The sequence below is a fragment of the Ylistrum balloti genome, unplaced genomic scaffold, assembly GCF_031769215.1.
Source record: "Ylistrum balloti isolate Yb309-2 unplaced genomic scaffold, AGI_CSIRO_Ybal_v1 Utg370540, whole genome shotgun sequence".
Lineage (NCBI taxonomy): Eukaryota > Metazoa > Mollusca > Bivalvia > Pectinida > Pectinidae > Ylistrum > Ylistrum balloti.
The window spans coordinates 41406-68675 of record NW_026782343.1 but is presented as its reverse complement, the minus strand read 5'-3'; the positions used below and the strand labels follow the sequence as shown (position 1 = coordinate 68675).

General features: G+C 36.4%; 2 protein-coding genes across 2 annotated transcripts; one reads left to right on the top strand and one right to left on the bottom strand.

Annotated features, from left to right (window-relative positions):
* Nucleotides 1–7499: 7499 nt before the first annotated feature.
* On the bottom strand, nucleotides 7500–14981 carry LOC132556031 (transmembrane protein 42-like). The gene is made up of 4 exons (XM_060220422.1): nucleotides 14914–14981; nucleotides 10179–10377; nucleotides 8269–8415; nucleotides 7500–7710 (listed from the first exon to the last, which is right to left on the bottom strand). The coding sequence occupies exons 2-4, from the start codon at nucleotides 10350–10352 to the stop codon at nucleotides 7570–7572; spliced, it is 462 nt and encodes a 153-aa protein (XP_060076405.1). The 5' UTR covers nucleotides 10353–10377; nucleotides 14914–14981; the 3' UTR covers nucleotides 7500–7569.
* A 208-nt stretch (nucleotides 14982–15189) lies between these two features.
* Nucleotides 15190–21548, top strand: LOC132556005 (ER membrane protein complex subunit 8-like). Its single transcript, XM_060220394.1, has 5 exons — nucleotides 15190–15393; nucleotides 16317–16393; nucleotides 16805–16874; nucleotides 17624–17715; nucleotides 18004–21548. Exons 1-5 carry the CDS (start codon nucleotides 15190–15192, stop codon nucleotides 18155–18157), a joined length of 597 nt encoding a protein of 198 aa, XP_060076377.1. The 3' UTR covers nucleotides 18158–21548.
* Nucleotides 21549–27270: the final 5722 nt, after the last annotated feature.

Here is a 27270-nt window from a genome sequence, read left to right as displayed (position 1 = left end):
GTAGACAGTGGAGTGACGAGAATCAATGGTGAGGGTATTGGTGTAGACAGTGGAGTGACGAGAGTTAATGGTGAGGGGATAAGTGTAGACAGTGGAGTGACGAGAGTCAATGGTGAGGGGATTGGTGTAGACAGTGGAGTGACAAGAGTTAATGGTGAGGGGATTGGTGTAGACAGTGGAGTGATGAGAGTCAATGGTGAGGGGATTGGTGTAGACAGTGGAGTGACGAGAGTCAATGGTGAGGGGATTGGTGTAGACAGTGGAGTGACGAGAGTCAATGTTGAGGGGATTGGTGTAGACAGTGGAGTGAGGAGAGTCAATGGTGAGGGGATTGGAGTAGACCGTGGAGTGAGGAGAGTCGATGGTCAGGGGATTGATGTAGACAGTGAAGGGACGAGAGTTGATGGTGAGGGGCTTGGTGTAGACAGTGAAGTGACAAGAGTTAATAGTGAGGGAATTGGTGCAGACAGTGGGTGACGAGAGTCAATGGTGAGGGGCTTGGTGTAGACAGTGGAGTGACAAGAGTCAATGGTGAGGGAATTGGTGTAGACAGTAAAGGGACAACAGTTAATGTTGAGAGGTTTGATGTAGATAGTGAAGAGACGAGAGTTGATGGTAAGGGGATTGATATGGACAATGGAGTGACAAGAGTCAGTGGTTGGGAATTGATATAGACAATGGAGTGACAAGAGTCAGTGGTTGGGTATTGATATAGACAATGGAGTGACAAGAGTCAGTGGTTGGGGATTGATATAGACAATGGAGTGACAAGAGTCAGTGGATGGGGATTGATATAGACAATGGAGTGACAAGAGTCAGTGGTTGGGGATTGATATAGACAATGGAGTGACAAGAGTCAATGGTTGGGGATAGATATAGACAATGGAGTGACGAGAGTCAGTGGTTGGGGATTGATATAGACAATGGAGTGACAAGAGTCAGTGGTTGGGGATTGATATAGACAATGGAGTGACAAGAGTCAGTGGTTGGGGATTGATATAGACAATGGAGTGACAAGTCAGTGGTGGGAGGAAAAATATTAATAAAGGTGTGGACAATGGGAAGACATTAGTTTCACATCATAACTTTGCAAGTTTGCCAAATTGAGTAAATAGCTGCTCCTTGTTCTGTGTATTCTATTAAATAATGTTAGTTTTTAACATCAACAGGTGTATCTTTTTGCAGTTCTCTATTTATTTTAAATGATTGGTTTTCTGTAGCCTGACTCTCCTGGATGTTCACAAGTTGATGACTCTATATCTGTCAATTACAAGACTAGACATCTGTCCACTCAGTGGGCAGATTCTAGTGTACAAACCATAGTTTCACAATTAGTGGATGCCCAGGTCCAGACAACAGATACTTACCAGAAAGACACATCTCGAGACGAATTGATCAGTGTCCAGAATGAACGAGACATTCTGTGGACAAAATGTCAAAGCCAGACTAAGATCATCCGGGAACTGCAGAATGACCTCTACAAGACACGAGATGAATTCTCTAAAGAAAAGCTCACATATCAGGTACTTCACTATGATTTGCATGAAACATTGATTTCACAAAAGGTTGAAGTCTCTTGTGTGTTTAAAACACAAGAACCTCAAGCAAGTCAACTGATAGTCAGTTTGAAATATTAAAGGAGATCAGTCAGTTAGTATTAGAGACTTATCTTAATGGTCTGTTTCTGATTGTATTTAAAGGCGACTCTGGTTTCTGTCCTCACCAGTCTTTCGGATGCCTCACAACAGTATGGCAGTATCATTGCCAGACTTTCTAATGATAACTTAGGCTTGGATGAACTCTGTAAACTAGTGCATGATGCCAGAGTGGGGCATTCCTGTGACAGTTCATCACAGCTTGACGATGGTGATTCCACCACACCCTTACAGCAGGACAGTGGTGATTCTCAAGGACACTCCCAGCGGGGCAGCAGTGATTCCATGGCAGCCTCTCCAAGGGGCAGTGATGAATTTCCTGCTAAAGGCTCATCACAGCACTGTCATGATTACAACATGACAGTTTCAGGTCAATTTGATGACGACTCTAGATCTCGGGATGGGTTCATTAACTTGATTGAAGTATCATTGATGTGCAATATTCTTTCTATCATATACATGTACATAATCTAAGAAATTGTACTTGTTAAGCTATCAGATGCATTAAGAAACTAATATTGTCTTCCAAACTTGCATATACATGTATTTTATACAAGAGTGATGCAACATGAATCTATCGTCATTCCGTACCAACTGATAATAGCCAACTCTCATTTTCAAAATTTTAAGTTGACACAAATGGGTGGGGATGGGAAGTATTTGATGATAATGGACTAATAATGACTATGTCTTCATATATCTGTATACTCTATCTCTTACAGAGCCTGTCAAACCACTTGAAGTCAAGCTGGAACCTCTCAGTCCCCGATGAAGTTGCAGTGAAAAACCAAGGAGCCCCCATCACTGTGTTGTGGCAAACTTGAAAATCCTATTCCAATATCAAATAAGTACTGTATCATTTTAGATAGCTATGGTCAATTGATGTATTTCTGAATAAAATGTGTTTTCATAATAACAATGTTGAATGTCAATATTGGATTTTTTCATTATAAAACACAAGATATCTACAATTGTTCTAAGAGTACTCAACACTCTATTTATATTGTAATGAAGCACAATGCATATTTATCATTTCTTTAACTTTTCACTGTGGCAACACTATCTACATTCAATCTCTATATCATATTGATACCACCCACATTTACACAGAAACTATATCATATTGATACCACCCACATTTACACAGAAACTATATCATATTGATACCACCCACATTTACACAGAAACTATATCATATTGATATCACCCACATTTACACAGAAACTATATCATATTGATATCACCCACATTTACACAGAAACTATATCATATTGATATCACCCACATTTACACAGAAACTATATCATATTGATATCACCCACATTTACACAGAAACTATATCATATTGATACCACCCACATTTACACAGAAACTATATCATATTGATATCACCCACATTTACACAGAAACTATATCATATTGATATCACCCACATTTACACAGAAACTATATCATATTGATACCACCCACATTTACACAGAAACTATATCATATTGATATCACCCACATTTACACAGAAACTATATCATATTGATATCACCCATATTTACTTCATACTTCACACTTTTCCAAAATCCATTTGCAAATCACACCCTTTGTCCAAGAAATTACCATGGATACTTTGGGGATAGGAAAGCAACAAATTATTTTGATGATTCTGTTGGTAGTCTTGTTGCTACATCTGTGAAATGTCATGAATCTTTATCAAGTTTCATTGGTGTAGTTTGGTCACTTCCTCTGTGAAATATTCTTTATGTCTTTGTGGTGTAGTTAAGTCACTTTCTCTGTGAAATATTCTTTATGTCTTTATGTCATTGTGGTGTAGTTAAGTCACTTTCTCTGTGAAATATTCTTTATGTCTTTGTGGTGTAGTTAGGTCACTTCCTTTATGAAATATTCTTTATGTCTTTGTGGTGTAGTTTGGTCACTTCCTCTGTGAAATATTCTTTATGTCTTTGTGGTGTAGTTAGGTCACTTTCTCTGTGAAATATTCTTTATGTCTTTGTGGTGTAGTCAGGTCACTTTCTCTGTGAAATATTCTTTATGTCTTTGTGGTGTAGTTAGGTCACTTCCTTTATGAAATATTCTTTATGTCTTTGTGGTGTAGTTTGGTCACTTCCTCTGTGAAATATTCTTTATGTCTTTGTGGTGTAGTTTGGTCACTTCCTCTGTGAAATATTCTTTATGTCTTTGTGGTGTAGTTTGGTCACTTCCTTTATGAAATATTCTTTATGTCTTTATGTCTTTGTGGTGTAATCAGGTCACTTCCTTTATGAAATATTCTTTGTCTTTGTGGTGTAATCAGGTCACTTCCTCTGTGAAATATTCTTTATGTCTTTGTGGTGTAGTTTGGTCACTTCCTCTGTGAAATATTCTTTATGTCTTTGTGGTGTAGTTAAGTCACTTCCTCTGTGAAATATTCTTTATGTCAATGTGGTGTAGTTAGGTCACTTCCTTTATGAAATATTCTTTATGTCTTTGTGGTGTAATCAGGTCACTTCCTCTGTGAAATATTCTTTGTCTTTGTGGTGTAGTTAGGTCACTTCCTTTATGAAATATTCTTTATGTCTTTGTGGTGTAATCAGGTCACTTTCTCTGTGAAATATTCTTTATGTCTTTGTGGTGTAGTTAGGTCACTTCCTCTGTGAAATATTCTTTATGTCTTTGTGGTGTAGTTTGGTCACTTCCTTTATGAAATATTCTTTATGTCTTTATGTCTTTGTGGTGTAATCAGGTCACTTCCTCTGTGAAATATTCTTTATGTCTTTGTGGTGTAATCAGGTCACTTCCTCTGTGAAATATTCTTTATGTCTTTGTGGTGTAGTTAGGTCACTTCCTCTGTGAAATATTCTTTATGTCTTTGTGGTGTAGTTTGGTCACTTCCTTTATGAAATATTATTTATGTCTTTATGTCTTTGTGGTGTAATCAGGTCACTTCCTTTATGAAATATTCTTTATGTCTTTGTGGTGTAGTTTGGTCACTTCCTCTGTGAAATATTCTTTATGTCTTTGTGGTGTAGTTAGGTCACTTCCTTTATGAAATATTCTTTATGTCTTTGTGGTGTAGTTAGGTCACTTCCTCTGTGAAATATTCTTTATGTCTTTGTGGTGTAGTTTGGTCACTTCCTTTATGAAATATTCTTTATGTCTTTGTGGTGTAATCAGGTCACTTCCTCTGTGAAATATTCTTTATGTCTTTGTGGTGTAGTTTGGTCACTTCCTTTATGAAATATTCTTTATGTCTTTGTGGTGTAGTTTGGTCACTTCCTCTGTGAAATATTCTTTATGTCTTTATGTCTTTGTGGTGTAGTTAGGTCACTTCCTTTATGAAATATTCTTTATGTCTTTATGTCATTGTGGTGTAGTTAGGTCACTTCCTCTGTGAAATATTCTTTATGTCTTTGTGGTGTAGTTTGGTCACTTCCTCTGTGAAATATTCTTTATGTCTTTGTGGTGTAGTCAGGTCACTTCCTCTGTGAAATATTCTTTATGTCTTTGTGGTGTAGTTTGGTCACTTCCTTTATGAAATATTCTTTATGTCTTTGTGGTGTAATCAGGTCACTTCCTCTGTGAAATATTCTTTATGTCTTTGTGGTGTAGTTAGGTCACTTCCTCTGTGAAATATTCTTTATGTCTTTGTGGTGTAGTTTGGTCACTTCCTTTATGAAATATTATTTATGTCTTTATGTCTTTGTGGTGTAATCAGGTCACTTCCTTTATGAAATATTCTTTATGTCTTTGTGGTCTAGTTTGGTCACTTCCTCTGTGAAATATTCTTTATGTCTTTGTGGTGTAGTTAGGTCACTTCCTTTATGAAATATTCTTTATGTCTTTGTGGTGTAGTTAGGTCACTTCCTCTGTGAAATATTCTTTATGTCTTTGTGGTGTAGTTTGGTCACTTCCTTTATGAAATATTCTTTATGTCTTTGTGGTGTAATCAGGTCACTTCCTCTGTGAAATATTCTTTATGTCTTTGTGGTGTAGTTTGGTCACTTCCTTTATGAAATATTCTTTATGTCTTTGTGGTGTAGTTTGGTCACTTCCTCTGTGAAATATTCTTTATGTCTTTATGTCTTTGTGGTGTAGTTAGGTCACTTCCTTTATGAAATATTCTTTATGTCTTTATGTCATTGTGGTGTAGTTAAGTCACTTTCTCTGTGAAATATTCTTTATGTCTTTGTGGTGTAGTTAGGTCACTTCCTCTGTGAAATATTCTTTATGTCTTTGTGGTGTAGTTTGGTCACTTCCTCTGTGAAATATTCTTTATGTCTTTGTGGTGTAGTCAGGTCACTTCCTCTGTGAAATATTCTTTATGTCTTTGTGGTGTAGTTTGGTCACTTCCTTTATGAAATATTCTTTATGTCTTTATGTCTTTGTGGTGTAGTCAGGTCACTTCCTCTGTGAAATATTCTTTATGTCTTTATGTCTTTGTGGTGTAGTTAGGTCACTTCCTTTATGAAATATTATTTATGTCTTTGTGGTGTAGTTTGGTCACTTCCTCTGTGAAATATTCTTTATGTCTTTGTGGTGTAGTTAGGTCACTTCCTTTATGAAATATTCTTTATGTCTTTATGTCTTTGTGGTGTAGTTAGGTTACTTTCTCTGTGAAATATTCTTTATGTCTTTGTGGTGTAGTCAGGTCACTTCCTCTGTGAAATATTCTTTATGTCTTTATGTCTTTGTGGTGTAGTTAGGTCACTTCCTTTATGAAATATTATTTATGTCTTTGTGGTGTAGTTTGGTCACTTCCTTTATGAAATATTCTTTATGTCTTTGTGGTGTAGTTTGGTCACTTCCTCTGTGAAATATTCTTTATGTCTTTATGTCTTTGTGGTGTAGTTAGGTCACTTCCCTTATGAAATATTCTTTATGTCTTTATGTCATTGTGGTGTAGTTAAGTCACTTTCTCTGTGAAATATTCTTTATGTCTTTGTGGTGTAGTTAGGTCACTTTCTCTGTGAAATATTCTTTATGTCTTTGTGGTGTAGTTTGGTCACTTCCTCTGTGAAATATTCTTTATGTCTTTGTGGTGTAGTCAGGTCACTTCCTCTGTGAAATATTCTTTATGTCTTTGTGGTGTAGTTTGGTCACTTCCTTTATGAAATATTCTTTATGTCTTTATGTCTTTGTGGTGTAGTCAGGTCACTTCCTCTGTGAAATATTCTTTATGTCTTTATGTCTTTGTGGTGTAGTTAGGTCACTTCCTTTATGAAATATTATTTATGTCTTTGTGGTGTAGTTTGGTCACTTCCTCTGTGAAATATTCTTTATGTCTTTGTGGTGTAGTTAGGTCACTTCCTTTATGAAATATTCTTTATGTCTTTATGTCTTTGTGGTGTAGTTAGGTTACTTTCTCTGTGAAATATTCTTTATGTCTTTGTGGTGTAGTCAGGTCACTTCCTCTGTGAAATATTCTTTATGTCTTTATGTCTTTGTGGTGTAGTTAGGTCACTTCCTTTATGAAATATTATTTATGTCTTTGTGGTGTAGTTTGGTCACTTCCTCTGTGAAATATTCTTTATGTCTTTGTGGTGTAGTTAGGTCACTTCCTTTATGAAATATTCTTTATGTCTTTATGTCATTGTGGTGTAGTTAGGTCACTTCCTTTATGAAATATTCTTTATGTCTTTATGTCTTTGTGGTGTAGTTTGGTCACTTCCTCTGTGAAATATTCTTTATGTCTTTGTGGTGTAGTTTGGTCACTTCCTCTGTGAAATATTCTTTATGTCTTTGTGGTGTAGTTAGGTCACTTCCTTTATGAAATATTCTTTATGTCTTTATGTCTTTGTGGTGTAGTTTGGTCACTTCCTCTGTGAAATATTCTTTATGTCTTTGTGGTGTAGTTTGGTCACTTCCTCTGTGAAATATTCTTTATGTCTTTGTGGTGTAGTTTGGTCACTTCCTCTGTGAAATATCATGAATCTTTATGATGTTTCTGTGGTGTTGTCTCATCACCTCCTCTGTGGATTAGCATGAGACCTAATAGTATGAGGAGGGAACCTATCCACCATTTCAGTGAAAGTCCTTCATGAAAAAACATCCAGCCAATGAGCGCCTAAATAAAGGAAACATACAAAGTCATTTAAAGTCTACCACAACATATGTTACCTACATCAAATTATTTACTAGGTTAAGCATAAAATGGTTAAGGAATATGTGAACATGGGTTTTAATTGACTCTGGACATAAAATCATATTAAGTTAAATAATATTCCTTTTTTAAATTTCAAGGATTAAACCACACCACAAATAACATAAACATCCACGTAATGTGTGCATTTTTTTTTAAATAAATGTCTCAAGTGGGGAGTGCACACATTACATGGCTATAAGATTTTCAAGGGTTTTTTCATATAAAAATCAAAGATTCTTTGAGGCCGCCATCACTGAGTGTCAGGATTATCTGGTACATGTACTTAAAACTGACACAAAAATGGTAGATATATCTGAGTGAAGTATAATTTTGGTAACAAAAAGATCTACCCTGAAATGTCTCTAAAAAACCTTTATATTAATGATTTTGTTTCTGATATAGAACACAGCCATTAGTCCTTGTCTAAGATTGTATGTAGCCAGGAAGAATTAAACATGGAAAACCTCATGTGATGCTCACACTGACTAGAAAGTTGGTTGCTGTGTTGATGACTGTGGCCTCCAGGGAAGATGTACACAGCTGTAGACTCTTGGTAAAACAGGTCCACATCAGGGCATTACTGATAAATATCAGTCCAAAGCATACACCTTGTATGTACCACTTCAGCTGGAGGAATAACGAAGTAAACATCAGACTAGGACCGTTTTCATCATTACACCACATAGTAAAACTGTATAAAAGCAAGATACACGGTCATGTGTTTATATGGTGTTGGGACTCTGACATCCCAACAAAATTTGACAATTGCTGAAAATAGTTTTGAGATGTTCCAAATAGAAATCAATGCAGAGAAGGATTAATCAAAGGATAGACGGACTAATAAAAACATATATAGCTCTGAATTAGTTCACACCTTTGATTGCATCATTTCATTCCAGACAACTTAGTTAAAGATATTCCAAAAACATTTAATCACATTAATAGTTATGTTCAATAACATCAATAAACAAAGTGTTGTAACATTAAAATACAAGCTGTGGTTTATATCTTATAATCAAGAGACCTTTGTTTCACTTACCTGTTCTTCATCTAACAAAGAAATGACTTTTATCAAAGAAGATTCTTCAAGCAAAGTTTGTGTGTCTTGATCTTTCTTTAAAACTATATTCAAGGTGAAATAACATAGCCTTAGGTTTCTTAATGACTACGAAGTTTGGATTTGAACATTCTTTATCCAACTGACATTGAACGTGGGTCAAGATAATGCATTTCAACAAACTCGATAGCCTTTCATTTCAGGATGTTATCAGCCAAAAGCTATGTTCCTAGGTTTTTTGGTTGTTTCACATTTGACTGCTGTGACCTTGAGAGTAGGTCAAGGTTATTCATTTGCATGACATGATTGTTGTTCATCCAAGTATAAAGTTGAAGATTTCAACACTTTTGACACTTCTAACAGTGAAATTGGCAAAGGTCATTCTCTTGAACAAACACCATCACAGAAAGCCACTGATCCAAAATAACCAAACATGCCTCACCACAGGGTTACTTTAGCCATAACAGATTGCCTACCTAGCCACAGGGTTACCTCCATCATATTATCAGGGGACCTATTGGTAACCAAAGGGTTACCTCCACCATTATCAGGGGACCTATTGGTAACCAAAGGGTTACCTCCATCATATTATCAGGGGACCTATTGGTAACCAAAGGGTTACCTCCACCATTATCAGGGGACCTATTGGTAACCAAAGGGTTACCTTCACCACATAATCACCAAAGGGTTACCTCCACCATTATCAGGGGACCTATTGGTAACCAAAGGGTTACCTCCATCATATTATCAGGGGACCTATTGGTAACCAAAGGGTTACCTCCACCATTATCAGGGGACCTATTGGTAACCAAAGGGTTACCTTCACCACATAATCAGGGGACCTATTGGTAACCAAAGGGTTACCTCCACCATTATCAGGGGACCTATTGGTAACCAAAGGGTTACCTTCACCACATAATCAGGGGACCTATTGGAAACCAAAGGGTTACCTCTACCACATTATCAGTGGACCTATTGGTAACCAGAGAGTTACCACCATCACATTATCAGGGGACCTATTGGTAACCAAAGGGTTACCTCCACCATGACATAACATTCTTTACTATAGGGTTACCTCCACAATGACATGATAACCTACTTTACTATAGGGTTTCCTCCACAATGACTTTATAACCTACTTTACTATAGGGTTACCTCCACAATGACATGATAACCTACTTTACTATAGGGATACCTCCACAATGACATGATAACCTACTTTATGATAGGGTTACCACCACAATGACATAACCTACTTTACTATAGGGTTACCACCACAATGACATGATAACCTACTTTACTATAGGGTTACCACCACAATCTGATAACCTACCTTACTACACACAGTTACTTCAACCATGACTTCACATGCCTGGCTAATGATGCCCCCATTAAATGCAAGTTTGGCAAACACTGAACCTAGGGCAGCCATTGTTCCTGCTAAAAAAGCCAGAAGAAAGCCCTGACCATGCTCACTTAAGTTGGATCTTTTCTCCTTCCTTAGCATTTTTTAATCATCTTCCTTTCTCTTCCTGAAAATGAACAAAATGTCATTTTGTTATCGTCCATAAACATAAGCTTATCTACAAGATAAGAATCAAGTAAGGTTAAGATCAACATTCAGTGAATAGTTCAAAAGAAAATTGTGTCAAGTTGAGACAGCATGAGATTGGGAAGTGAATCGATTCCAATTTACCCTTTGATAATCATATTGGTGAAAAAGTAGAAAAAAAAGCAAGCTCCATGTTTGCTGTTCTCTGGAGAACATTCTTGTTTATGGATTGAATGTTTTTTATTCCTTTATACAAATGCCTAGTATCCTTACACCTAGATTATGCGAGCCCCTAAAACACCTTGATAAGATAGAGGGAGTACAATGAACGACAACCATGTGCCTTCCAGGCATGAGTAACCTCAGCTACAGCCTGAGCCTGGAAAGACTACCAACATTAGCCTTCAGAAGAGTAAGAGGAGATATGATAGAACTGTATAGGTATGCTGCGATTCAGTAACGTTATTGGATGACGCTGCTCAACGACATAGCCGTCAAGTAAACTCAAGAACAATATATCTTCGACCATGTTAAGGAGAAACTTTTTTCAATTTGATCAGCTACCATATGGAATAAATTACCTGAACATGTCATTTCAACAAAAAATATTAACAAATTTTAAAATGAATGCGACAAACACTGGAAAAACAAAGAACTGTTCTTTAATTACTGAGCTGCAATCACATAATTATCAAATTGTATACTTAATGTATATTTGAAAGAGGACTATGCATAATAATTGTAATCTCTTTTTTTTTGAGTCTGGTATAGAGGACTTGCATTTATATAGGTTTATATAATTCAGTGCATGATGGATAAAACAAGAGGCTTCCAAAAATGATAAAATATAAATGTTAAAACTACACAGTAATGGAGGTAGTATGCCTTTTGGATACTGAGCAGACAAGCTTAGGTGTTGAGCTTGGCCCTAAAGTCATCCAGTATGACAGGTGTTACTACCTTTTGGCTTCACAGGATCAATGTGATCGAAAGCCAAATTTTTCACTCGCAGATTCTGGTTCCTGTCGAAGGTCCATGACTGTGATGTGACTGATATGTTCCGTGATCTTACATGCTATAGGCGTTAGCCTGGCTGGTCTGTAGTTGGAAGCAACATGTCTTCATATTTTCCTTTTTATACTTAGGGACTATGTGTGGGTCTCTCAGTCATCCTTCACAGTTCCCATGTTCAGTGACAGCTAGAATATACTGGTAAATAGTTATAGGGCTACATCTGGTTTTGCCTGCCTCAGCATAAAAGTCAAAATCCCATCTGAGCCTGTAGCTGTGAAAGGACAAATTCCTTCCAGCAGCTTCTCTACTCCAGACACTGACCTGGATCCCTTGCATGGCCAGGAAAGGATTGGTTCCTTTGTCTGGCATACCTTCTCTATCTTTCCTATTGAACACCAACTGGAATAGTTTGGTAGGTATGGTTTCCCCAGTTTGTGTGTCACTGTGAAGAAAGCCATCTCTCGTTGTTCTTAAGTGAAGTTAATCTACTCAAGTCTTATTTCTAATACACATATGTAGGATCCATGGACCTTTGGTGAGGTAATTGCTGACTATATTTCCTCAAGGTAATATACACTGATCTTTATATCTATGTAACCGGGTGAACTTGTTATACAATGTCACCAGCGCCTATATAATGCAAGTGCTGTGAACAATAGTTGTGCAAGTAAGTGAGGGTATGAGTAGCACATGTGCTGCACCGTCCACTATCATTGTTTCACTCACTCAGCACCTGACGGCACCCAGCGCACACCTGGTTCCCTGGTAAGTAGTCTAGTCATTATATATGTTAAGTTATGTTATATCTGCCTGCAGGACCTCCTGGTCCTCTATAGGCAGCTCGTTCAACACTCATAACTAGTTTATTATCCTCCCGGTGACAAGTCCATAATCCTCGTTAAAGTTGTATAACATTGGATGTTTTTCCCATGAATTATCCAGTCTATTTTGGTATACAGTGGATGTGGAGATAACATGATCTGGTAAGCTGTTCCATCAGTCGACTACTCAGAAGGTGAAGCTGTGCTATAACGTGATCTGGTAAGCTGTTCCATCAGTCGACTACTCGGAAGGTGAAGCTGTGCTATAACGTGATCTGGTAAGCTGTTCCATCAGTCGACTACTCGGAAGGTGAAGCTGTGCTATAACGTGATCTGGTAAGCTGTTCCATCAGTCGACTACTCGGAAGGTGGAGCTGTGCTATAACGTGATCTGGTAAGCTATTCCATCAGTCGACTACTCGGAAGGTGGAGCTGTGCTATAACGTGATCTGGTAAGCTGTTCCATCAGTCGACTACTCGGAAGGTGGAGCTGTGCTATAACGTGATCTGGTAAGCTGTTCCATCAGTCGACTACTCGGAAGGTGAAGCTGTGCTATAACGTGATCTGGTAAGCTGTTCCATCAGTCGACTACTCGGAAGGTGAAGCTGTGCTATAACGTGATCTGGTAAGCTGTTCCATCAGTCGACTACTCAGAAGGTGAAGCTGTGCTATAACATGATCTGGTAAGCTGTTCCATCAGTCGACTACTCGGAAGGTGAAGCTTTCGTATATCTCTCCTACAATGGCTTTTCAACAATTTCATAGAATTTCTCCTTGTGTGTAAGTTTTCATTCAATTGCAGCAGGCCCGCTGTTACCCTTTTGTCGTATTTCCCTCTTAGAATCTTGAAAACTTCTATCATGTCTCCTCTCATACGTCTGAACTTTAATGATGGTAGCTTTAGCCTTCGCAGTCTCTCCTTATATTCAATTTCTTTCATGTTGGGTAGCATTCTGGTTGCACGCCTTTGAACATTCTCGATCGTTTCTATGTCCTTCTTTTTGTATGGTGACCATACTGAGCTGGCATACTCCAGATGGGGTCTGACCAGAGCCTTGAACAGTAGGGTGAACATTTTATTATCCATGTATACAAAGGATCTCCTCATAAGCCCGACTATCTGGTTAGCTTTGTTTACCTGTAGCTGGATGTAGTCTTGAAAAGTTAAATTCCTGTCTATTGTTACACCAATGTCCTTTTCGGATTCTACATTTTCTAATGTTATTGAACATCCACCATACTTGCTCATTTTATATTTAGTTACCTCACTTGTATTCCCTCTCCCCTGAACATGTAGCACTTTACACTTATCTGGGTGGAATTTCAGTTGCCATTTTTCACTCCATAGGAATAAGTGATCCAAATCTTCCTGCAAAACCTTATAATCGTTCACATGCGATATTTCTCTATACACCTTTGTGTCGTCTGCAAGTAAGTAAATGTGTGAAGACACTACTTCGGGTAAATCATTAATAAATAAAACAAACAATACAGGACCAAGCACAGTGCCTTGTGGAATGCCGCTGGTAACTTCGTACAAACTCGAGTGACAACCATTTACCCGTACGCATTGCTTTCTGTCCTTTAGGAAGTTCTTGATCCAGTTACACAACTTCTCATTTATTCCATATGTTTTCAATTTTTTCAATAGCCTGAGATGGGGGACTTTATCGAATGCTTTCATGTAGTCCATATAGACTGCAGTAAGCGAACCGCCTCTGTCAATGATATCTGTCCACTCATCTAGTATTTTAAGCAATTGTAGTGTAGTTGACCTGCCGCTGAGAAATCCAAATTGATTATTACTGAAGAGGTTGTACTTATTCATATGTTCAGTGATCCGTGCCCAAATAATTTTTTCCAACATTTTACATAGGATACTTGTAAGGCTTACTGGCCTGTAATTGCATACCAGGTTTTTATCTCCCTTTTTGAATAGTGCAGTAATTATTGCTTTTTTTCCATTTCTTTGGTACTACTCCTGTATCTAGTGACTTTTTCAAGATCATCAGTAGTGGTTTGTCTATAACATCCCTTAATTCCTTTAGTAACTTTGGGTGTATTTTATCTGGACCCGGTGATTTAGCAACATTGAGCTCCCTAAGCAATGTATTCACCTCCTTCAATGTGACAACTTGCACAACCTACTGACTTGTTATGTTAGGAACATCAAGATCTGGTATACAGCTTTCATCTTCTACAGTAAATATATAGGAGTCATGTTAATCATATTTTATTCATGCCTTGCAATGCACTTACGTTGCAGGCTCAATTCTGTTTACTACATGTACCTTAACAATGTCCCAATAAAGAGAGTGCGGAACGACAGAAGAGTTTCGTCGTTTTTTAATCAGACAAACCCGGATATATCTAGAACGATGCGGCTGCCATGGTAGTTCATTCCTTTCGTAACAGGGGAATTTCCTTGCATTAGTAAAAACTAGTAAGGTGACAAGTATACTCTCAATTAATGCACTGCCTCGGCTGAACAAATTGCTGCTTATTCATGTGTATCGAATCGTGTGTCGATGTCTTCACCGGTAACCGATACAAAATATACATGAAGTGTTATAACTGGCAAATAAACACATATATCGAATTACGGAATTACTTATAAATTAATGGTTTTGAACTTGGATTTAGATTTTTTAAAAAATGTAACGTATTGTGTTGATGCAACCTTGTCTAAACCGCCTGATTCTTCCACTGTTAACTCAAACAGTCACAATCCATGCTATTGAGGTACCGCAATGCGCTAGGCGCTGACATATTGCATCTCCGCAGAATATGTAAGGGTTCACTATATCTTAAGTCTAAAAAGCCATTTCCTGTACTATTCTGATACCTGAAATTCTTATCGAAGCAAGCTTTAAGAATTTGGCAAAATTGTATTTGTTTGTGATTCGAGTAATATCAACAGGAAGTTGTGTTTCATTTACTGCTTACTGGTGTGAAAATGGCGGAGATCACAGTCAGCACGCGAGCATACTGCAAATTGCTTTTACATGCCGCTAAATACCCACATTGCTCTGTAAACGGTGTACTATTGGCAGAACAGTCCAAGTCTAAAGAACACAGAAATTTAAAATTTGTAGACTGTATTCCATTATTTCATCTCACACTCGGCCTGTCTCCGATGTTGGAGGCAGCACTTCTACAGGTAATTGCGTATACATACCGGCAGCTACTCACTACTGTAGCATACTTACCTCTATGTTGAAAAGAAAGGTTCACAAGTTTTTCGAATTTTTCAAAATGCAGATACTGACAGGTTAGGCACAACACCTCCTATATGGGCAATAGTCCTGCATTTGAAGGATAGTTACTGTTTGATCAGTTAGTTATTCAAATGCACGGTCATTCTGTAATGGAAAAAATATGGCTATGTAGTTAAATCTGACTATACGCATATATACAGCAAATGTATACATACAGTCGAGGTCCGGTCTTATTTTTATAGTGCAGATCGAAAAGTGGATGACAAATCATGTATGTCTGTGAAATGAATGTTTTTTGAGGAGATATCGGCTTAGGAAAATCTCGACTTGAGGAAATCTCAAGTTGAGATGTTTTATACAAGTGGGGCCAGATACTGTGTGAAGGAGTAAAAAATCTTTTTAATTCATGCAAATTTCATTTATGTAAAGTCATCTTGTACAATCTTCGGCAGAATTGAGAACTGTATACGGTATACCTCATAACTAAAATTTTATCAAAATCTGAAAAATACAGAAACTATTTTGGACAAATTTTGAAATGATATGATGACTGTGGCTGAATTCTGTGTTTACAATGCATATCAGTGGAGTAAGATAGATGTATTGCACTAAGTATAACATTGTATTGTGAGCGCCTTTACATGTGAACAAATAGCCTTAAAATGTCTCTTTTGCTCTGTCTAAAAGAAGTCAACCAAATATGCACTTTCCTGAGATGTGAAATTTTGAATGTAGGCAGTAGTATGTAATTTCCCCACAAACTCTTTCACCCTTTGAAATGAGTAGATGTTTCCAACTTCATCATGTGTCAGTGTGACGCGTGCCTGTGTTCATTTACAAATATGTCACCATTCTTCTGTTTCAGATTGATGGATACTGTAAAAGTGTTGGATATGTGGTAGCTGGCTATTACCAGGCTAATGAAAACTATTCTGACTCAGAGTAAGTTTTATGTTTCTGAAACAAATCGGAGTATTTTTAAAAAAAAACCTGCCTTAGAGATTACAACAATGACTTTCGCCTGTAGACCAATTCTAAGTTTGTAGCATTCCTGAGTCTCTTATGCCTATGAGAACTATGTAGAGACTTCTAAAATAATACTCTGTCAGCACCAATTTCACAAGCATTGTCCAAGAAACCCAAGGAGGAGTTATTTCCTGAATGAGGAGTATGTGTAAAGAGCATTCATCTTTAGCTTTTGGTTGAATGGCTTGTATAAGCCAGAAGTTCAGGGCTTGATACCTGGAAGAGTCTTGAAATCAATAAGGACCGTGAAACAATGCAAAATATGTTTACTTTCAAATTGATCATTGTGAGAAAGAATTAATAAGGGACAGTTTCTTTCTCATTCAGGTTGAACTGTATTGCCCGAGTTGTAGGGAGAAAGATCAGTGAGAACTACCAAGACTCGTGTATCTTTATGGTGAGTGTTAGTGCCATGGCCGTCTTTATCTATGTTATGATTCATTACAAATTTTTGTAGTCATTATACATTTATAATATATTAGTTGGCTGTCAGATTATTTAATCATTGATGTGTAACGTACATTGGTTTAGCTGCATATTCATTTGTGTGCATAAATTATGGGGAACTGGCGCAACACAAATAGTTAAAAAAGTCATAAACATATATAATCATTTGCATTGTTTATTTAGCAATATGTTGTATATAATTATGGATTTTCTCACAATTGTAATAAAGTCAGTAATCATCTACAGTACAGTTAGAAGAACATGGTGGCCATTCGTTTCTTCCACTAACAGTAATGGAGATACTTTTTACTAGCTATATTACTACACAAGCCACATCAGCATTGTATGTTATTGAAAAATTACATATATTAGGGTATGTAGGTTCATTTAATTGATGTGTACTGGAAATATATTGTTTCATTGAAAAAGTGACAAATATATATTTTAATTATTTTGAAACTGTTAATAATTAGGATTGAAGATAGTGAAGATAATTTAACAAAACATTTTTGCTGATAATGGAAAGTTTTTAGAAAGTCTTGAAAGCTAAAAATGTATCTATTTTAAAATAATAATTGTTGATAATTGATCAACAAAAAGTCCTGTTCTATACCTCTTTACTGCAATCTCCATCATTGCTTGTAGACTATTTTTTGCTGCAATACTGTAAGCTACTTGTGCTTGTTTTACTACTTTCAGATTGATAATGAGAGAGTTTCACCAGAATCTGTACGGGAGGTCTATAGAACATATTCCTTAAAAGACACATACTGGAGAGAAACTGAAAAAAGGTTGTTAAACATGATTTTTTTAATCTGTTAGATAGCAGTTAAATCACTACTAATTTAACATTGTTTATCACTGATAAATTTTACAATTGTGAAAAGGTATAATTATGAAAGTAGTGTATTTTACCAGTGAATTATCTCAAAAGTCAAAGGTCATTCAATACTTGCCAGTTATTTAGATCAATACGTTTATTACACCTCTAATACTTACACAGTGATGTGTTCAGATGGGCTACTGACAGTGATGATATTTAATCTCTGTGTTGATATTTAAACTGTTTGCTCTTTCAGATCAACTGTTGATGAGGAAACAATGCAGACAGCGGCCACATTGCTCACATCAGGTGCTTATACGCAACTCACAGACTTTGATAATCATTTTGATGATTTGACAAATGACTGGCTTAACACGCCCATCAATGATATGATCAAACGATGTACATAGTGAGAACTACTATCAGAACAACAGACCACAGGATTGATGTTGTTAGACTTGTTTACACTTGTGGAGTTGGTGCAATAACAGACCTCAGCATTGATCTTGTAAGACCTTATGACAGGTCACAGATGGTGCATTGGACTATCTTTCCATTGATAAGGAATAGCATGACTTACCTTCAAATTGTTTGCTGATTTAGGCAGACTTTTTTCAATACCATCCTCATGTTTCTGATTAAGAATTATTCTTTTCTCTGATTCAAGCTAATCTTCATTCTGTTCAGAGGGATAGGATGGTAGGTTAGTACCAGTTCTTTCAGTAGAAGGTGATGGTTATTACAGGCTACACCAAGAATTATGTTGCCCTTCAATCATTACCCATGCTTGTGTTAAGTTAATAGGGTTTGTAGGGAACATAAAGAACTGTTGCTTCCTCTGATCCAAGCTGCATTTGAGAGATAGGTGGCAGGATATATCAAGAACTATTCTTTCCTCTGATTAAAGCTAGGGTAAAATGATACGGATTACAATGTCCATCTATTACCTCTTCTAATAAAGGTTGGACTAAGTTGATAATGGTGAGAGGGTACGCCTAGTACCATTTCTTCCTCTTAGCAAAGTATGTGTGCTTTACAGGAAAACACATATGTTTCTGTATATTAGGAATAAAAAAATTACTCTGAAAGTGAAATTTTCTGAAATTTTATTTCGGTCTTTAGATTGTAATCTTTGTTTAAAGGGAACAGAACACTTCAGGTTTAAGTCATTGCTCTCATCCAACAAAGTCCGAGGAATAGGCTGTGAGAAATTTAGGACAGGCCCCTTGTTGTACAGTAAGGTTGGATAATAGATCAGCTGAACTGCAGCAGTTTCTGTTACAAGTCAGAATTCTTTTACATAGAGTCCTCTCTGACAAAAGAGGTTAATACTCTTACTGTCAGCGTGTTTGTTCATCACATATGAAAATGTTGAATTCATGATATATGAATTCCATCATCAGTGTCTACCACCTGTAATCATTATCTTTCAAAGGAAATATTATTCTTATATGTCAGAAATTTTTGTTTGCACTTCAAAATTGTGTAACACTGCATTCCCACAACTGAAGTATGAAGAAATAGGAATGGAGATGGGAAACATTAATAGAAGTGGTGGTTAGCATGTAATTTGTCAGCATTGTATTCCAGAATTTCTTCTATTAAAGTGATTGTTTATGTTAGTTTGAAATAAGTGTCAGTATATATATGTGGTTGGTTGACTGGACTCTGATTGGAGTGTACTAGTGTGTGGAAGTTCTAAATAGAGTACACCTCTATTTAATACTATTTAAATCTGTTCTGGCAGATTCATATGTATATTCACCCTAGAAGTCATGCATGCCTCTTTATACCTTCAACTTTTCGAAAAAAAAGATTGTCATGCTAAACTTTGTTTTGCTAAAACTAGTTTCAAAATGATTTCCACATTTTTTTTTAAAAGTTTACTTTATTGTATATTGTATGTCATAATGATAATTTTGATGAATCAAATCATTGACAATGAAGCATTTTTACTGCATTCAGATGAGCATGAGTCACCACGTTTACAATCGCTCTTGCTTAGAATATGTAGTTGGTCTGTCCTGTTGTGGACCATATTTGTAGTCTCAGCCATGTTTACTGTCCCTCCTTGGTTAGACAATGTAGTGGGCCTGTCCTTGTGTAGACCACGTTTACTGCCCTTCCTTGGTTAGACTATGTAGTGGGCCTGTCCTTGTGTAGACTACGTTTACTGCCCCTCCTTGGTTAGACTATTTAGTGGGTCTGTCCTTGTGTAGATCATATATGTAGTTCTCCTTTATTTGTCAGAGTAGAGGACGTGATCTGTTCATTGGAAATATATATGGTATATGTGGTTTAGCTAAATGAACATTGAAATACAACGCATACTAAGAATACAATATTAAAAGCACTGTAACCAGGGTTGTATAAGGTGTTGTCCTGTACGTTTATACATTGTTATTGTAGTTTGTTTCACCTGTACTTTCATGGCAAGTCAGGTTTTTCTATCCAAGATCTCTTTCTCAGCACACATTGTATTATACAAAGTGAAAATGAAGATATTTTTTTCTAAATTAAGCATTGTTGTATTAGCATTGCAATGATATATTTATCCCAGTTTAACAATATGTGTATTCAAAACATTTATGTTGCTATATTGTCATTGTATAAAAACCACACAGCACATGCAATGTATCATGCTATTATCACCTTAGTGATGTGTCCAGTCAGTCACCACTGTGTAAAGGAAAAATGGAAATAGTGTCAGAAAAACAATGTATCATGCTATTATCACTTTAATGATGTGTCCAGTCAGTCACTGCTGTATAAAGGAAAAAATGGAAATACTTGCGGAAGGGTAGTCTTGAGGTATTACATTATATTTACATTACATTATTACATTCTAATGCTTGTTTATGTGATATCAAATTTGTTGAACTTGTTTTTCCATTTTTGAAAAATGGCAAACACTTTTAGTGAATGAAATTTCTTTTCAATATAACACAAGTGTTCATGGTAAATTATCTATTTACCTTTGTTAGGATATATTTATCATTTTCCATTTGCTAAACATCAAGCTACAGTTGTATTGCTTATGTTATTGAATGGATTGCTGCTTATAAGAAAGTTAAAAATATAATTATTGACATGTCTTTAAGTGAATACGGTGAATATTTGAGCCTGATCTACGGTTGATATGTTTGAGCAAGGTATGAATGTTTAGAATTGACCAATCTGTAAAAGGGGGAAAATCACCATTGTGTAATAAAACAGTTTATAGATCAAAGTGGCGATTAAGACTGAGATTCTGCAGACAATTTTTGACAAGTCAGCCCTGCTGACAATCTGATAGCACTGAGACAGGAGTGAATACCAGGATAGTTTTGTTGCTGGACCAGAGTTGTAACTTTAAGGAGTACTAAATATTGTGCTTAAGCAGAACAATACACATATGACTTTATTATATTGCAATAAATTCTGAAGCAAAACAAAAAAAACTGAGGTATGCATTAATTTATTTTCTTGTTTGTTCTTTTGTAGATATAATGATATGGATGTCAATTACATAAGGCACAGTAATAGTGATATGTCAAATTTTCATTGAAAAGAAAGATGAATTCTCTATCAGTTCATGATTTTCAAAGAATAACAAAAATGATAAGTAGATCTTATATTTTGTGTTTTATTTAAAGATGATTGAGTAAGTAGTCTGACATCTTTTATGATAGACTGTTTACTACACAGGTTGATTTAGGCCTGTGCTGTCATTATTGTTAAAAAAACTTCACCAGACATTTTGTATATTGTAAACAAACCTCCCCAGGAGTGGCAAACATAAAAAGATCAATGTGACTGTTATCAGCTGTTGTTTTGTTTATGAATTCTATATTAATATGATTATTTACAGATTCATACATACAATTGTATTTGTGCTGCCATCCTAAAAGGAGTCTGACCATATATAAATATTAAAACCTTGTCTAAGAGAGTTACCCTAGATGTCTGTCCCAATAATACCTATTTGAGATTTTTTGTATGAGGATTGCTCTGAGAGAGAGGATTGCACTGGGAGTCTTGACACCCAACCTATAAATTAAAATTTTGTATGGTCGAGAGGACTCTTGGAAGTTTGTCTCCATATCTATGGATTTGAGTTTTGAGTTAAAGGATTGCCCCAGGAGTTTGTCCCCATACCTATGGTTTAAGTTTTGAGTTAAAGAATTGCCCCAGGAGTTTGTCCCCATACCTATGGATTTAAGTGATGTGTGAGATTTCCCGGAGAGCTTGTCACCATGCCTATGGATTTGAGTTTTGAGTGGGAGGATTGCCGTTGGGGTTTATCCCCATACCTATGAATTAGAGTTATTTGTGAAAGGATTCCTTGATGAATGTTCCTATACCTTTGAATTAGTTTTGTGTGAAAGGAGGATTGCCCATGGAGTCTGTACATTTACGTACGTAGGAATTTGAACCCTTATCAAGAGTATTGTACCTGGAGTAAGTTCCTATAGATTTGAATTTTGCGTGAGACGATTGTGATACGAGTCTGTCCACATGATCCAATATCGCTGGACATGCATGAACTTTGTTTAAGCAGATTGACCTCGGGAGTTTGCCCCATACCATTGTCACTGGAGTATTACCGTTGACGTTTCGAATTTGATTATATAACAAGTCAATATAGAAATTACTAAACATCCATGATTATTTCTACCTTATCATTGTTTACATTTTACTCCAAATATTTCAACTTATTGCTGGAATCTAGAATTCTGACACGCACATATATTCTCACCTATCGCTGGACCCTACACTTATGACATAAACAGGTATTCCCAGTTATAATTGGATCCTAGACCTCTGACTTATTCCCACTTATCGCTGACCCCTAGACCTTTTGGCACACATGAATGATCCATCTTATCGCTGGATCTTAGACCTCGGACACATGGATATCTCAGCCTAGACTTCTGACACAGATATCACAACTCACAGCTGTAGTAGCCTCGACCTTGGTTACCATGCTCCCTGTTATCACTTACCTCCCCTTGTTCTTATTTGAGAATGTGACATTAATTCCTTAGATTGACCAAGATTTGCATGGGGGGTGTCCTTGATGAAGCAGGCGACGCTTACTATTCCGAAACATTATTCTCCTTTTTATTAATATCCGTGTAAATTTTTGTTTTGCCCTCGTCTTAATCAATTTCAATTATGGTTATGTTTACATGCTAGTATCAACTTGTAGCCCTTGTCACTGCGACTAATTTACTGACCCTACCTAGGAACCGTCACAGGTGTAATAGGACAAAGTAAGAGATATGTCTGTTCTTACCGTAGGACTGGTCATACAATGATATAAATATATGGTTATTGAAAAATATCCAGAATTATGAAGTTTTTACTTGATCTAAGTTATCAGGAAGTTGATATCTTTTATAAAATGTATAATAAAATGAACTATCATACACTACGGATTTCAAGATAAGCCTTTAGGCCAAGTACCCTTTAGATGTATAAAATTTGCTGCGATAAGCCTTTACACCTAGTACCCTTTAGATGTATAAAATTTGCTGAGATAAGCTTTAGGCCTAGTACCCTTTAGATGTATAATGTTTGCCGAGATAAGCCTTTAGGCCTAGTATCCTTTAGATGTATAAAGTTTGCTGAGATAAGCCTTTACACCTAGTACCCTTTAGATATATAAAGTTTGCAAAGATAAGCCTTTAGACCTAGTTCCCTTTAGATGTATAAAGTTTGCCGAGATAAGCCTTTACACCTAGTACCCTTTACATGTATAAAATTTGCTGCGATAAGTCTTTACACCTAGTATCCTTTAGATGTATAAAATTTGCTGAGATAAGCTTTAGGCCTAGTACCCTTTAGATGTATAAAGTTTGCCGAGATAAGCCTTTAGGCCTAGTATCCTTTAGATGTATAAAGTTTGCTGAGATAAGCCTTTACACCTAGTACCCTTTAGATGTATAAAATTTGCTGCGATAAGCCTTTAGACCTAGTTCCCTTTAGATGTATAAAGTTTGCCGAGATAAGCCTTTAGACCTAGTTCCCTTTAGATATATAAAGTTTGCAAAGACAAGCCTTTAGACCTAGTTCCCTTTAGCTGTATAAAATTTGCTGCGATAAGTCTTTACACCTAGTACCCTTTAGATGTATAAAGTTTGCTGAGATAAGCCTTTACACCTAGTACCCTTTAGATAGATAAAGTTTGCAAAGATAAGCCTTTAGACCTAGTTCCCTTTAGATGTATAAAGTTTGCCGAGATAAGCCTTTAGACCTAGTTCCCTTTAGATGTATAAAGTTTGCTGCGATAAGCCTTTAGGCCTAGTACCCTTTAGATGTATAAAATTTGCTGAGATAAGCCTTTAGGCCTAGTGCCTTTTAGATGTATAAAGTTTGCTAAGATAAGCCTTTAGGCCTAGTACCCTTTAGATGTATAAAGTTTGCAAAGATAAGCCTTTAGACCTAGTTCCCTTTAGATGTATAAAGTTTGCCGAGATAAGCCTTTACACCTAGTACCCTTTACATGTATAAAATTTGCTGCGATAAGTCTTTACACCTAGTACCCTTTAGATGTATAAAGTTTGCTGAGATAAGCCTTTAGACCTAGTACCCTTTAGATATATAAAGTTTGCAAAGATAAGCCTTTAGACCTAGTTCCCTTTAGATGTATAAAGTTTGCCGAGATAAGCCTTTAGACCTAGTTCCCTTTAGATGTATAAAGTTTGCTGCGATAAGCCTTTAGGCCTAGTACCCTTTAGATGTATAAAATTTGCTGAGATAAGCCTTTAGGCCTAGTACCCTTTAGATGTATAAAGTTTGCTAAGATAAGCCTTTAGGCCTAGTACCCTTTAGATGTATAAAATTTGCTGAGATAAGCCTTTAGGCCTTGTACCCTTTAGATGTATAAAGTTTGCTGCGATAAGCCTTTAGGCCTAGTACCCTTTAGATGTATAAAATTTGCTGAGATAAGCCTTTAGGCCTAGTACCCTTTAGATGTATAAAGTTTGCCGAAATAAGCCTTTAGGCCTAGTACCCTTTAGATGTATAAAGTTTGCTGAGATAAGCCTTTAGGCCTTGTACCCTTTAGATGTATAAAGTTTGCTGAGATAAGCCTTTAGGCCTAGTACCCTTTAGATGTATAAAATTTGCTGAGATAAGCTTTAGGCCTAGTACTCTTTAGATGTATAAAGTTTGCTGAGATAAGCCTTTAGGCCTTGTACCCTTTAGATGTATAAAGTTTGCTGCGATAAGCCTTTAGGCCTAGTACCCTTTAGATATATAAACTTTGCTGTGATAAGCCTTTAGGCCTAGTACCCTTTAGATATATAAACTTTGCTGAGATAAGCCGTTAGGCCTAGTACCCTTTAGATGTATAAAGTTTGCTAAGATAAGCCTTTACACCTAGTACCCTTTAGATATATAAAATTTGCCACTTATATGACGTTTAGTCGTACGACTGAATGTTCTACTCCGTTTAATTACTCAGTGACTTTACTTCGCAGGTTTTGCTTTGGACATTTATATAGTAATACCTTTCAACAGTTCTAACGATTTCTAAATCTCAGTACGTGTTTGAAAGGAATCTTGTCTTTTCTTGCACTTATCAGTTTTATTCACAAAACATCTTTTAAAGAGTTTTTACTTTTCCTTTAAAATATCCTAGTAGGGCCTTCTTTCTATAGTGAATACAGTTCTCATGTTCATGACCTATTTTTTGCATCAATTTACCAGGAGGAATCAATTCTATAGTTGGCAAATCATATATGTTTACATGTGGCATTTTATTTGATCCTCAAAGGCCTACAAGAAGTCGTAAATGACAAACTCAAAACAGAAGATTTCAAAAGATACCGTTGATGACGATTATGAGGAAGTTTTACGGTCGTCAGAATGTCATTTAGAAATATTCTATTACTTTATCCGATGTAACGCTGATCGTGCTTGATGCTATCCGTTGTTATATACCTTGTCCTCATTTGAGAACGTACCATTTCTTACTTGGATTGACTAACATAGCGGGTGTCGTCGACAATATCTCCATTGCAGGACCATACTGTCTTAATATGAGAAGGAAGTCAGTAAAGCCGTTAAATAGCTCGGTCGCCTTTGGCACCCAAGGGCTGCACTCTTATTGTAATCTAACAACCCTTACGTGGATAATGATTGATTTGTGACGTATTTCAACGTGTGATTTGGCTACAGACTTCATCTGATTTTATGACATTAATCGCCATTTTTCTTTTTTGTGGAAATGCTCGCACAAGTCTACTTTAAATGATATCAGGACGAATAGTGAAAGTTTTCAATTATATGGTATCCGTACGTTTATTGCATACCAATTACTGAGGAAAGGTAAGCATCTGGTCCGGAGCATAACTGATACCATTTGAAATATCAATATTAAACTATATAGGTAGATAGATCTCAAGAAGAAGTGCGGTGCTCAAGAACTATCACTCTCTTTTTAGCATGATTTAGGATTTATTGCCCTATTGAGAGCATTACCCGTCTCTGACGATCCTTGTTCTATAATAAGTACAGCTCACATGTTCAGCACATTTTTGTGGGGGATAGTTGCACAATTATATTTCAATTGATATAAGAACGAATAGTGAACGTTTTCAGTGATATAGCATCCATAAGTTTGGTAAGCACCTGGTATGATGAAGGTTGCTGCATTCTAGTTTCCTTATTCCATGAAACGTTCACGCTTTACCTCATGAAATTCAATAATTATACACTGACAAATAAATTGCTTGCTTAAATCATTTTTATTCCAGTTAAACATTTGAATTTTTTGACAAAGGATCTAAATTTTCACATCAAAGAAGATACTTATTTCCTTCATCGTACAGATAGAGAACGTCCATCAACATATCAGCATATTAGCGACATTTATCCTTGACCTCCCAGGGTTTATATACCCACAAGCCATAACCTGTCATTGACGTGAACACTCACAAACCACAAGTTGTCATTGACGTCAATACCCACACGCCCTAACCTGTCATTGACGTGAACACCAACAAACAAAAACCTGCCACTGACGTCAAAACCTACAAAACAAAACCTATTTTACAATTGGACGTTGGTGTCAATATTAGCATGCTAACACTGGTTTTGCTAGATTGATGACCGTCACACTGATCTCATTGTGAAATATATTATTTTTGTGCGATATCAAGCTGAACGTGTTTGATGCTCGTTAGTTTGCCTGTTGGTTACATTGTTGAGAATCCTGTTCTTATATGAGAACGTAGTACTGTTTAATTGGATTAAGCAAGGTTTACGTTGCGGATGTCGACGATAAAGTAGTAGACGCTTGCTCTTCCGTAGAATCTGGTCTTATTCTTGTACTTGTTTTAAGGAGTCTCCGCCTAGATTGATATTTTGTTCATATAATGCCTTTTATTGAAATAGGGTTTGAATTATGATTAGGTTGACCTGTTGGTATTTTCTTGTTATTTTTCAACAGTAGAGTACATTCTTTCTCGAATCAGGATAGCGTTAACTCCAAACTGTAATATTTAACAAATAAAAACACTGAAAACATTTTAGG